The sequence below is a fragment of the Branchiostoma lanceolatum genome, chromosome 17 (assembly GCF_035083965.1).
Source record: "Branchiostoma lanceolatum isolate klBraLanc5 chromosome 17, klBraLanc5.hap2, whole genome shotgun sequence".
Taxonomy (NCBI): Eukaryota; Metazoa; Chordata; class Leptocardii; order Amphioxiformes; family Branchiostomatidae; genus Branchiostoma; species Branchiostoma lanceolatum.
Genome location: NC_089738.1, coordinates 18,869,074 through 18,882,238, shown reverse-complemented (window position 1 = coordinate 18,882,238; position 13,165 = coordinate 18,869,074). Strand labels below are relative to the sequence as shown.

The 13,165-nt window shown below is 44.7% G+C and overlaps 2 protein-coding genes across 4 annotated transcripts; both read left to right on the top strand.

The window, feature by feature from the left end:
* The first annotated feature begins 1,680 nt into the window (after positions 1–1,680).
* LOC136422779 (tumor necrosis factor ligand superfamily member 10-like) lies at positions 1,681–12,905 on the top strand. 3 transcript variants are annotated; one of them, XM_066410654.1, is made up of 6 exons: positions 1,681–2,088; positions 3,434–3,476; positions 3,678–3,809; positions 4,078–4,216; positions 4,522–4,656; positions 5,034–5,296. In XM_066410654.1, exons 1-6 carry the CDS (start codon positions 1,825–1,827, stop codon positions 5,188–5,190), a joined length of 870 nt encoding a protein of 289 aa, XP_066266751.1. In that variant the 5' UTR covers positions 1,681–1,824; the 3' UTR covers positions 5,191–5,296. The 3 variants fall into 3 exon arrangements, with proteins under 3 accessions (XP_066266751.1, XP_066266752.1, XP_066266750.1); XM_066410655.1 differs by lacking the exon at positions 5,034–5,296 and adding an exon at positions 12,564–12,905 and having other exon boundaries at positions 1,682–2,088; XM_066410653.1 differs by lacking the exons at positions 4,522–4,656; positions 5,034–5,296 and adding exons at positions 11,846–11,980; positions 12,564–12,905 and having other exon boundaries at positions 1,687–2,088.
* Positions 8,985–11,219, top strand: LOC136423276 (uncharacterized). Its single transcript, XM_066411397.1, has 4 exons — positions 8,985–9,375; positions 10,120–10,162; positions 10,393–10,524; positions 11,077–11,219. The coding sequence occupies exons 1-4, from the start codon at positions 9,115–9,117 to the stop codon at positions 11,217–11,219; spliced, it is 579 nt and encodes a 192-aa protein (XP_066267494.1). The 5' UTR covers positions 8,985–9,114.
* Positions 12,906–13,165: the final 260 nt, after the last annotated feature.

The following is a 13,165-nucleotide window of genomic DNA, read 5'->3' as shown; positions in this document are numbered from 1 at the left end:
TTTTCGGTAGCGAAACGATGTTTGGGGTTTAACAGCATAGCTCGAGAAGCTGTGGATAACTTGCAATGAAAGTTGATATGGTGGTAGCTCTTGACATATCGAAGAAATGGTTAGATTTTGACCCCCCCTGGTTGTTTCCTTGGTACTGCAGCAGAGCTTCAAGTTGTTGTATCTCGTGTTAATTATTCATTCACTAAAACGTAACTATTTCAGACTTCCGTGCATGATTAAAAGTGAAACATACACCTAATGACTAAACAATCCCGAGATCTGTTTAAACATTCTGGCGTGCAATGTACATTTACTTCCTTATCTTTGTTTGTAGACATGACTTGTGTTCAGGGTTCTAGGAAAGGAAGCAGACCTTTGGTGACATTCTACGCACCATTTAACACAATAACCTACTTGTTAACGACACGTGTTAAAGTTCCGTATGCTGTGGCGTTTGTTCTCCAACACTTAACAATTACAACCGAGCATTGTTTGGGACCGAATGTGACTAGCCTCTACCAGGCTTCACGGATCGCTAGAAAAATCGAAAAAATTGGCCAAATAGGGGGATCACACGCCATAGAAGTTAGTCCGCTATAGAAGTTACAATTTGCGTGGATAGCATATTGGACCCTCTCTCCGTAGCCGACTCCCTTAGCATACTATTCACTCTATTTGGCCAATTTCTACAACTTTCCCAGCCATCTACGGGGGCCTGGTAGAGGCAAGAATGTTCCCTCTTGCATTATAACCCCTCCTCCCCAGTGTTGTTTACACTGTAAAGAGTTCAAAATTTGGGGCATGGGCTCTAACAAGGGGCCAGACTGAAGAACAGTACTAGTGGGTGATCATATCACTGATTGGACCTCCCTTGTATTGTAAAATAGGACAAAAAATGAAAATGAATTAAAGAGGAATCGGAAATCGCCGCGCTATCCCGGTAAACCATCCGTTTTGCCCTGTGGAGTTACTTGTTTGACAGTGTTCAGTGCGTTACCACAGAGGTATCGTTTGTTAAGGGCGACTGGCGAGGGAAAGAGCCATTAGTGCCCATAATACTGCTGCGTGTCTTACCACCTACCGATGACTGTCACACAACATGTCTAGTTTGTGTCCCCTGTTTGATACCGTTGAGTTTGACCACTGAAGCAGGTCTAATAAACAACATTCCTCGGTAGTTACGCGTTCCCGCCATAAATTGTATCGTTGCGATGTAAGCGCAATAGGACCACCACCTGATCAATACTTTTGGGGAATCCCCTGACTATTTATATTTTCATGTTGTCATGGCGTCCTTAGCAACGGCCAATAGGACGACTACACGGGTTGGATTACCAAGAAGGGAAATGTTGAAGGTTTCGGTGGTGGTAAAGATGGCGGCTAGCTGTCCTTCTTCTTTTAGGCAATATTTCACTTGAAAAACAATATTGTCGTAGATACCTGGTTTTATATTTTGGACCCTTGTGTCCTGTTCAACCTAGAAAACAATCAAAAATAAGGAATAAAAGAACGAATCGATAGGGCAAGCTCAGAGTTTTTGAAAAAAACAAGGTGTCACTTACAACAGTTGCTATGACAAGGGGGAACCCCTTACCACATCGAACATTCTAGAAAAATACATCCTTGTCGGCATTGACCAATGGGAGAAGGCTTGACCCTACATGGTTGCGTGTTTTTGTTGTCAAAAACAAAAGCTACTTGTTCCACTAGCGGGACGACAGTTAACGGTAATGTTTTAGTTGCACTTTCTGTAAGGAATGTTTCGGTGTGGAAACCATCTTACTGTAGACACCTGGCTTCACCTACTGTACTGGCACAAGAACTGCGGGGACCATGGGCGGAGTAGATCCCTACAAGAACCTGAAATATGCCGATCTGACGGACGTGAAGACCAAACTGTCTGTCCTGGCGGCAGCCGTGGTGTTGTTGGTGGTTCTGGTGGTGGGTCTGCTGGTAGCGCTGGTCACTGTGACAGTCCTGCTCAGCGAGAAGTTACAGGACGTACAAGAAGTGACCGAGGAGTTGGGGTTACCTCAAGTTAAGATCAAGGCTGAACCGGGCAAGGGGAAGACAAGCATTGTGGCGTACATCTCAGGGGTAAGGTGCTGTTTTGTTTTGTTTTTACTCAGGGTGGGGCTTGAATGTGACTCACAGGAAAGTATACATAAAGTCCGGGTCTGCTTGGGTGATTGCTGGAAAAAAATAGCCGCGTTTTTTCTCTTGATATGCATCTCATCTGCATGTAAACATTCCATAATGCCCATGTTACACCGGTCGACCTTGTATTTGGTCATTTGGTCACTGACATGATAAAACATCGCAAGAACTTCCAACAGGTGTATTTACAAGCCAAGCATGGCGGCATATATAATTGGGCTAACTGTTAAGTTTTTACACAGCTATAAACAGGGGGTGGGGGTTGTGCGTGACTAGCGGGATAAAGTTTGCTTCTGCCTTCTCGATTACTGAAATATTTATCAGCTTCATTCTTTTAGCATGCATACCAATCTGCATGTATGCCCAATGTCACCGAGGGACATGTTAAACATCACAAACATCTCTGACAGATGTATACGGAACAAACATGTTGTCGGCATATTCAAGCCCTGATCATGATGTCAGGATAGTGGGTCTTTCAGTATCGTATCGTTTAACAATAATACGGTTTGTACTTTCTGCACTTTCGTGAAATAACGTAATGCCGAAAACGATACACGCTTGCAAACCGCGATCGTTTTTCTAGGAAACCGACCCTATGTGCAACCTGGCAACCCCCTACACCTTATGGTATGCATTTAAGTTGTTTTTGTACTGTGTGTCAATAAAGTGAAATGGAGAAGTCATGCTTGACAACTGAAGTAAACCATGTGGTACTGACTTAACAGCTTAAATTAGCGGTGAGTTAATCGACATTTGCGGTAACGCGGTTAGTTCCCCTTTGACAGTGACACGGTTTCTGTCAGCACAATACGGTGGTAACGATGGAAAACACCAGTGTGGTATAGGCAACACAGGTATGCTTACTTTGGGTAAACAAAGTACGTGGCCAATAAAAAGAGTGTCAAGTCACCTTTGTTGCTTGTTAAGCACAGTTTCGTGTTTACTTTGAGAAAATAAAGGACTTTATTGTGACTTACTGTTTAAAAGTGTCAAGTTGGCTGGTAAGCATAGGCTTCGTGTCTGAACCTGTCGCAGTGACGCAGTTAGAAAAGGGAAAACCGGCAGGGGGTCAGAATTGACATTGACTTTCGTTTTCCCAATACCTACCCTCATATGCATGGTGTTCAAATGTCATCTTGATTCATCTAAAGCTTCTTGAGTTATTCAATTGCTTCCCAAAGTATACGGAAACACATGTCTACGGCTATATCGGTAATATGATTTCGTCCATATTGTTGGTATCATGTGCGTTAAAAGCCCTTCCCATTCCTTCCCACTACAGATCATTAAACAAGTACTGGGGAACCACACTAACGATGATAAAGGTATGTATGTCAGTTAAACTGTTCTTCCTCTTCTTCTTCTTCCTCTTCTTCTCCAAACAAATAAGGTCAAATAAGGTTACGGTATAGTTGGACCATTTTGCCCATCTGAAAGGAAAATGACCAATATCAATGCACTCAGATATTATTCATAAATTGGAGTTTTTCGGCCTAAAAAAAAATTATCTTATTTTCTATTAACAGACAAGGAAGACACGGGAGAGTTTCTCCTCCAGGGACCGTTCTACAAGAAGGACGGGGAGGGGGAGCAAACATTCCTGGCCAAGCCGATGGCCCACCTCACCGGATCAACACTGGATGGTCCCCACTCATTAGGTATCCATCTATCTATATCATCACTCATCAAGTAATCGAACAAATAATCTATCAATCAATCAATCAATCAATCAATCCATTAATCTATCTCTCTCCCTCTCTCTCTCTCTCTCTCTCTCTCTCTTTAACTGTATGAACCTTTGATTTTATGATTGTTACACTGTTTTGATAAAGAATAAAAAAGAATTTAAAAAAAACACTGCTTCACATCCTATCCAAAGTGAATCCAGAAACATTTTTCCAAAAGGTATTCCTGTTATTTTTCCAGGCCATGTTCACTCGAACCAGAGCACCGTGCGCGTGAAAGAGTGGGAATCAAACCAGGGACTGGCGACCCTGGCGAACGGGATGAAGTACCGGGACGGCTACATCAAAGTCCCGGTGGACGGACTGTACTACGTCTACAGGTACCAAACGCACCTAAACTTACATGTATATGTACTCAATTTCGATTAAGATTAAGGCAACGTTTGAAATAAATTTAAATTTTCTGACCATTTTTCTAACAAAAGTAAATTGAACAAGAAATCAAAGATCTTATAACTAGCTTTGTGAATTTTTGTGAATTTCTAAATTTCTGAAAATTGATGCTCAACGAGTCCCACCAGGGTACCCCAACTTGAGGTCACTGGCCTAACTCTTGTCTCGTGAGTGTAACCACCCAAAAGTTTATAAATTGTGTTCAATTCGATAATTCCCTGTGTGTTTCCAGCCAGTTGTATTTCCGGTACATGCGAGACGACAGACAGTCCCGTCCAGCAGACAACCATCAGCTGCTGCACTACACGTACAAGAAAAGCGCCACCTACCGCGACAAGCAGGAAGTGATGAAAAGCGCCAGAACAAAGTAAGACAAGTCTCTTCCAGACTCCATAGGTTAGAGTTTGTAGAGTCAAAACCTGTCTAAGTGATCACCTCTACATAAGGACCACCTGGCCATTGATATACAGTAGAAACTGTTCTAGCGACCACCTGTATATAAGGACCATCTCAGCCTTAGATCCTTTTTTTTTTTCAAATTGACACAAGCTTCAATGATCCTGCCTATGAGTGTCGGCATAAACCGGGTTTATCGGTCCTCTAAGTGGTCGGCGTCTTCTTGGGCAGTTTTCGCTGTATTCGTAAATGAACAGTCAATGTCTCTCCCAGATGTTGGAGTAAACGGAGACAGCTACTTCAGAATTGATGACATAGAATGTCATCTGTGCGTCTTGTTTCCACTAGATGTTGGAGTAAGCGGAGCCAGTACGGCCTGCTGTCAAGCTACCAGGGCGGCGTGTTCCGGCTCCGGGCGGGAGACAGGCTCTTCGTGCAAGTCAGCAACGTCGCCATGGTCAGCTTCGAGGAGGCCGCGAGCTACTTCGGCGCATTCATGATATAGAACGGCATCTGTGCACCTGCTTTTCTTTGCACTGAGTGTATATTGTATTTGGTCTTCATTCGATATCTATTTATTATGCTCTTGTATTTGTGGTTGTTAAGTGGCGTCAAAATAAGTTTTGCAAACTTGAGTGTGCCATCACTTTGTCTTTGTAGTTAAATATGTTTATGATGGTGATGATAACTTATGTTTATGGTTTTAAAAGAATGCAATAGAATAAACAAATGTACAAGGAAAGCCGTTGCCACATACGTCCAAGAGCGCATCTGGGAAGAGGCGACCCTATGCATATTACAATTAGGAACTCCCATGTACGTGGACCACTTCTTGTGGATGTGTCTTTTGTGTTGCATCAAGATCCCGAGTTTTTGCTCCTTATCATGTATCTGCGATGAACTGTATTGTGTATTTGTACATTTGTACATAAATATATTTCCCTTTCCCTGTACTATATTGTTGGTGTCATCATTAGTGTGTGGGAGGTCAGCTTGTAAAGGTGCTTATGCACATGTTTTTTGTGTGTGAAAGACACCACCACAAAGGAAATACGCCACGTCAGCGATCGGGAAAGCGAACCTGAGCTAGAATAGGGTGGATTCCAGGGTACAAAACAGAGTTTTTTTACTGTCTTTTTTGACTTCGCTCAAAGAAAGGAAAGGAGATGGGATGGACAGATACTAAGACAAACACAGATAAAAAGACAAAGAGAGAGAGACAGAGAGAGTGACTGAGAGAACGCAGAGGAGTAACGGAAGACGTTTAGTGAAATGGATATTCTTATAACCGTAACCAGTGTTTCAAGTGTTTTTTATCGTACATTCTGTGTCTGTGAGCTCTTAAATCAATACGTCGCGGTTGATAACATTGCCATTGTCATTGTCATGCTGCCGAAGAAAATGGTTCTTATTTTGTGACGAGCTTTCAATAGCCTTGTCTAGATATGAAAACGATTAAAGTGCAAGTAGTGCTAAAGCTCTGTAGGTGACGTCAGGGGAATCCTCTTCTCGAACTTCGCTGATTGGACGAGAGAGCATTGCTTCAGCTTCAATCACAATACCTGGACGGTTCTGTGCAAAGGCCGCGGACTGGCTGTGTTGCCAAACGTCGTTACTCCAGGTAACGTGAACTGTCTGTGTCTCAACAAGGACGCGTTTCCATTCAGTTTCTAATCTCCGAACCGGAGAGATTCAAGACATCATGTCAGAGCGTCCGTCTTTTGTTGGTAGTGACACTGACTTACTTCGCTCGTTCTTGCTCTCATCACCTGCAAGAAGCCAATTGGAGGGGGATTTCACCACCACGGCTACCCCCAATGGTCCTTCCGGACCCTTGCCGATATCGGACGTACGTTCGTTACACGGCGGAGACGGTTTCACGGCGATGCCGGCTGCTCCCGTGGGCTCCCCTTGGAATGACGAGAGCCTGCTAGCAGAGCTGTTCCCGTTATTGAGTAAGTTTTATTTCAAATGTAATATTTTGTACCATGCTTAATTGTTTTTGCCATACATTGTACCGTGTGCAATTGTCGTACAATGAAAAACCTCTTTACACCTACGTCATTTTACAGTCGTGCGATCATCGTCGTGGGCGACGTCGCCGGCGACGGTATTTTTTGGCCGTCTAAAGACGATCAAAACAATCGTGCGACGGCAATAAACGGGAAATCCTCGAATTGTCGTGCGACCACCTCGGACCCAGTCGCACGACGTTCAGCGGGGGGGCCTGTGGCTGTGTTTTTCTCGTCTAAAGAAGAATCGTCGCCGGCGACGGAAGTGGGTGATATGCTAATAAGCCTACAACGTGCTGTTTCCTGACCGGGAAGGAAAGTTTCTATCGTTTTCTTTGTAAATATGCATGCAGTCAGCAATGGAAACATATTTTTATCATCCGAAACCGGTTATTCCGGCGCGACGCCCTGCTACCAGTGGCTACTTCTCTAGTATGCCCCTATTCCTCGATCCCCGGGACATCCCCGGCGGCGGCCACGAACTCGGATTAAATCCCGTCCGTCTCTATACCAGCCTCAATCTCTTTCTTTGTTGAGCACCGTTCTCAACGTCTCATCTGCAGGGCAACAGTTGTTGCAAAGTCAGTAAAAGCTTCATCTTTTGACGAAAACAAGCAGTTCCCCCGCCATTTTTAATTTGAGCGCAAGAGGTCACTTTGGGTCACACGCGCACATCGATGGAATTCTGCGCCGCGGGGGTCCCGTGATATTTCCTGATCGTGTGTCTAAAGAAAACCGTCGCCTACGACGATGATCGCACGACTGTATAACATTGTAGGTGTAAAGTGCACCTTACGTTGACTCAGAGTTCACACATGAAAGCCATATTTGAGCCTCTACTCTTTATCTTTATACCTTTTCATTCTCTGACGTAGTCAAAAGCGAAAAAAATTGCATGGTCTCACGCAACCTTTGCACGCTTGGCTGCACCTGCAAAAAACACCGTCTCCCACCTTCTTGATGTAAGTTGTAACACTCGAGTCTTCGGTTGTCCTCCACGTCTGATCTAACTCCGGTAGCTCTAGCTCCACCTGTCTCCCCTGGGCTTCCTGTAGCTCCCCGTGAAGCACCACAGCCATGCAGATAAGACCCACAATAATTATGGTTTCTGTTTATTTGTATCTATCAGACGACGGTGACGGCTTCACGCTTGGATACCTGTTCCCTGGTGAGGAGAGAGCGTCCCCGCCGCAAGTTGACGGGACAGTGAGGGGGTCTTCCCCGGACTTGGAGGCTACGGGCCCGGGAGGTGGAGGAGCGACGGCCCGAGGGACGGTCGTCGGGGATGGGAGCCGGGGACCCCGGGAGGCCCGCGTGATAGACACGGTGGTCGGCATGGGGGTATACCTCAAGGAGACCGCGTGGGACATATTGGAGCGCCGCTGGGAAGAAGCCATCCAAGCCAGCAACTGGGAAGAGGCCAACTCCGCCGAGGAAAACGGCCATGTCAGCGAAGGGAGGAGCGAACCGGAGCTAGAATAGGGCGGATACCAGGCAACGTCTTTGACGATCTTTCTCGACTTCACTTAAAGAGAGGAGATGGGATGGACAGCCAGAGGTAGATAGATAGGGAAAAGAGAGAGAGAGAGGCAGAGAGGGGGGGGAGAAAGAAATACGAAGAGAGAGATGGAGACAGATATAAAGAAAGACAGAGAATGATGATGATGGTGAAAACGCAGGCGACTAAAGGAAGGCGTTCAGTGAAATAAATATTCCTGTAAACTTTACCAATGTTTCAAGTGTTTTCTTTTACCGTATCTTCTGTGTCTGTGAGCATGTATATCAGGATGTCACGGTTGATAACATTGACATGTTGCCACCTCCGTAGAAAAGGGTTTCTACGTTGCGAGAGGCAGGGCTCTGAAAATGAGTAGCTAGTTTCGGTTAGGGACGTTCCTGGTGGATATCACGTTAAAAGGAGGTTCCGTGTTGGAGGAGAGCCACACATCGAACTTGCTAAAGAACCCACCACGCTTATCAAGGCGTTCATCGCGGTGTGGTTGGATCATATAAATCTGTCCAGATATGCAGCTTATATAGTTTATTACAAACCTGTTGTGTTACGCGGTTAACCTGGTATGCAATATAAACAAAATGCCGACTATCCAATGGCGTCGCGTAACTGTGAAAACAATGAATGTGAAAGTAGTTCGAGAGCTCTGGAGGTGACGTCAGGGGAATTCCCCCTTCTCAAGGCCGGTGATTGGACGAGCAAGCAGCGCTCCAGGCAGCTTAAAACAAGGTGCTAAGGTGTTCTTTTGTAGGCAGTGACACGGCCTCGGGCGGGCTAGGTTCCCAAACTGTCGGTTAGCTTACGTTTCTTACTCCTCTTCCCCTTAAAATGTGTATTTGCTTTAACTACCTTTCCACGGACAATTGGCTTCAGTTGCTCTACTGGCACAAGAACTGCATCGATCATGAAGGGGACAGAAACGTACGCTAACCTCGGTTACAGCGAGCCTGTCTGTCTGCAGAGGCAGGTAGCAACTCTGACCAGGGCGGTGGTTGTTTTGTCCGTACTTGTGGCTCTGTTGTTTGTCGGTCTTGTCTGCATGGCTGTGTTGCTGTACGGAGAACTACGGAGCGCCCAGAGGAGGGGGGTGGAGCTAGAGCTACCGGAGTTAGACCAGACGTGGAGGACAACCGAAGACTCGACTGTTGCAACTTACATCAAGAAGGTGAGGACGTTGTTTTTTGCAGGTGCAGTCAAGCATGCAAAGGTTGCGTGAGACTGTGCAATTCTCTTTGTGTTTTTTCGGTCGTGCTTTTGACTACGTTTGAGAATGAAAAGGTATAAAGATAAAGAGTAGAGACTCAAAGGCAGCTTCGTCGTGTGAGCTCCGGGTCTTACGTTGAGCAAGTTTCTGCAAAGAGGAACTCTAATTTGGTTCATGGCTGGTGATAATGAGTAATAACTATAATCGGGAACTGAGTAGACGGCTTTCACTTTTGTCACGTTCGACCTATTGACTGTTCAAACACGTCTATTGTTTGCCTGCCGCCGAGTATGATAAAGTTACCTTTGTAAATGTGCAGGGGGGGGGGGGGGTGTAACGTTAGGTAGTGGCCAAGCAGAGGTTTCGGTCATGAGTGGCCGGGGTTTTTAACGCTTCCCTTAAGTTTCGGTCACTCCTAGCCCTCTCGAGCTCGACCGAAACCTCTGCTTGGTTGGATCTCACCGATACTCATTCATCTATAATCTATTTGTACCCACTTGTTTGTTTGCGTGCATGTATAATGGTAGTTGCAGAAGGCCTTACGAATGAAGGTGTGCTTGAAAGTAACCAGGGATAAAATTACCCTCCGTACAAATCTATAAGTGTATGGATCATAATCTAGGTTATATAAGTACTGTTGACTCTACAGTATCTAAACATTCTATAATGTAGCTACCTAGTCAGTCATGTGCGTTTGTTACATAGGTGATCCAACAAGTCTTGCAGAATAACACACACATCGACAGGGGTGAGTTTGTTTGTTTGTTTGTTTGCTTATTTGTTTATCATCAATCTCCATTAGTGCAAACTAAGAGAAAGTAGTTGTTAACTGTCTTTCTAGCTTCCAGATGGGTTATCGCAACCATAAAGGTTGAGTTGTGAATGGAACAAAATTGGTGGTAAATGAGAGTTTCCTTGTCTTTGGTCCAAAGTTTGAAATAAGATTCAGAATCGCAAAGTTTTCTTCTATTTTCGTAGATAAAGAAGAGACTGGAGGCTTCCTCCCTTTGGGACCGTACCAAACAACGCAGGGGGAGGCAGGACAGACCTTCTTGGCCAAGCCGATGGGTCACCTCACCGGATCAACAACGGCCGATCCCCAGTTTATGGGTACGGCACTAAACATTAAAAAAATATGCGTACCGTTTTTTATTGGCTTGATATAATAGTCGAAAGTTTAAGTCCTTCCCGCACCAGATGGAGCATTGGGTGCCGCCCATCTCCGTTTCAGTAGCCCTTGGGCCACTTGTTTGACCTTGTAATAATCACGGCGCACTTTGCAAGTGACTTTAATGCAGATAAACAGACATTCAGACAAGACTATGAAGTGCAGCTTTGTAGAATACACAGCTATTATGCCATATGTAACATCACCAATGGCTTGGGGTTACCACAATATTCATCAATCAGTGAATTAAAAAGGTAACGAGATACGCACCTCCAAATTGTCTACTGTACATCTTGATCACGGAGTGACCTAGTCTCGCGAGATTTTACGAGCCTGGGACGAGACTTGTGAAAATGGCAACAATACATAAAATACAACATATAGAACAATTATAACTCACAATTTATATCTACTTACACGTATTCTTTGTTTGCTTGTTTTCCTTCTTTCTTTCTTCTCTCCTCCTTGTTTGTTCGTTCCTTCTCTCTTCCCAGCCCTCGGCCATGCGAGGGGGGCCGCCATGCGGGTGAAAGAGTGGGAATCGAACCAGGGACTGGCCACCCTGGCCAACGGGATGAAGTACCGGGACGGCTACATCAGAGTCCCGGTGGACGGACTGTACTACGTCTACAGGTAAGGTACCACAGGAGCCCCCCCCCCCCCCAACCCCCAGTTGTCAAGGTAATTATTAAAAATTGAGATATAGTTTTGGGTCTGTCTGTCTGTCTGTGTGTCTCCGGACTACTGTAGTCAGCATAACTCAAGAACCTCTTGATGGATTACGATGATATTTGATGTGTGGGCGGGTGTTGAGAAGCTGAAATTCAAGGTCGATTTTGGACCTCCTGGTATGTGACCTTGGTGCTGCAGCAGAACTTCCGGTTTTGTATATTTTGACCTGGACATGCTATGGTCTTATTCAGAACAGTGCAGTATAGGTAACCCTTTGTAATAGGAAGGATTGATAATGACACCAATACCCCCAATATTAGATACTACTTGAATTCGCATTAAGTTCAATCACAATCATTAGATACTTTTTATAATCAAGCTTATGTCTGTTTTCGTTGTATGGACCATTGTTTCTTTCGTACCTGGGTTACTGTGTTGCTCCCGTACTGTTAGGGTTTCATACATCGTTCCTTTTGTGTGTGTGTGTGTGTTTATTAATGATGCCGCTATAAGCATGTTTCGCTTGACTTTGGCATCACTGTGTGTTGTTTTGAAGTTGCAATAAAACAAAAATCACTTTTTCTTCCGCAGTCAGCTGTATTTCCGCTACATGGGGACAGGGGAGGATGAGCAGTCAACGGAAGAGCACCAGCTTCTGCACTACACGTACAAGAAAAGCGCCACCTACCGGGACCCGCAGGAAGTGATGAAAAGTGCCAGAACAAAGTATTACTGAACATTATCAATATGCTTCCATTCTTTTGCGATTTCTATAATATGCTTACTTTCAACTGGAAAGAGAGAATATCTACCTAAGTAAAAAAAGGAGGTATCGTTTTCGATTTGTTTGCTTGTCTTGGTGTATATGAATGAATAGATCATAATTCCAACCGAGCTAGAATAGAATTTCTATGTCTACCTTCACAGAAGGGATGTATATTGCTCTTGCTACATTTCTTCTTCCTCTTTCGTTCTAAACAAATAACGTCAATGACCTGGACCAGACGGCTGTCACCATGGTTACTGATAAAGTAGCAGAGACCGTGTGGGGTTCGATTACATTATGTAGCAAGTGGTAGGGCAGGGCTGGAGGGGCTGGTCGCCATGTATATGGTGTGTTTGAGTCATATATTAACAAGCAGTTGTTCGTTAGGCTAAAACATGTGAAGGTAAACAGTAGATGTTTTCTTGCAAATGTTACCTTTCTAGCGCATCAAAGTTTTTATTTCCTCTATATCCGTTGCACTGGTAAGTCATTAGTCTAACCAAGCTAGAATCGAATTTTGATTTTTTTAAAAATTTCCTCTAGATGTTGGAGTAAGCGGAGCCAGTACGGCCTGCTGTCCAGCTACCAGGGCGGCGTGTTCCGGCTCCGGGCGGGAGACAGGCTCTTCGTGCAAGTCAGCAACGTCGCCATGGTCAGCTTCGAGGAGGCCGCGAGCTACTTTGGCGCATTCATGATATAGAACGTCATCTGAGCGTCTGCCGCCATCTTGGTGCCCCTATTTGAGTGAATCATGACTCAAGTGTTTTCCGACATCAATTAGGGCATATCTGACGCTCTGAAATACAGTAGTCACCACTGTGGTGATTATTTCAGAGCGTCGGCACTATGCGTGGGAAGCTCAAACAAACAGACAATATTTCAAAACTTGATAAAAAAACAGTTGAGGTGCGATTTACTGAAATGCAAATAGGGGCACCAATATGACGTACACCTCTTTATTGCTGTCAATAACGTTTGCATGGTTAGCTCCAGACCACCAGAGCCTTCATTGGATATAAGCTTCAAGGCCTCTGCTGTTCAATTTTTTTATTACATTTCTAATCGGCTTTGCACTGTGAATATGTTGACTGATTTTGTTAAGTGCATCAGAGCCGGAAAATATGCTTTTAAATGAATTTTCCAGA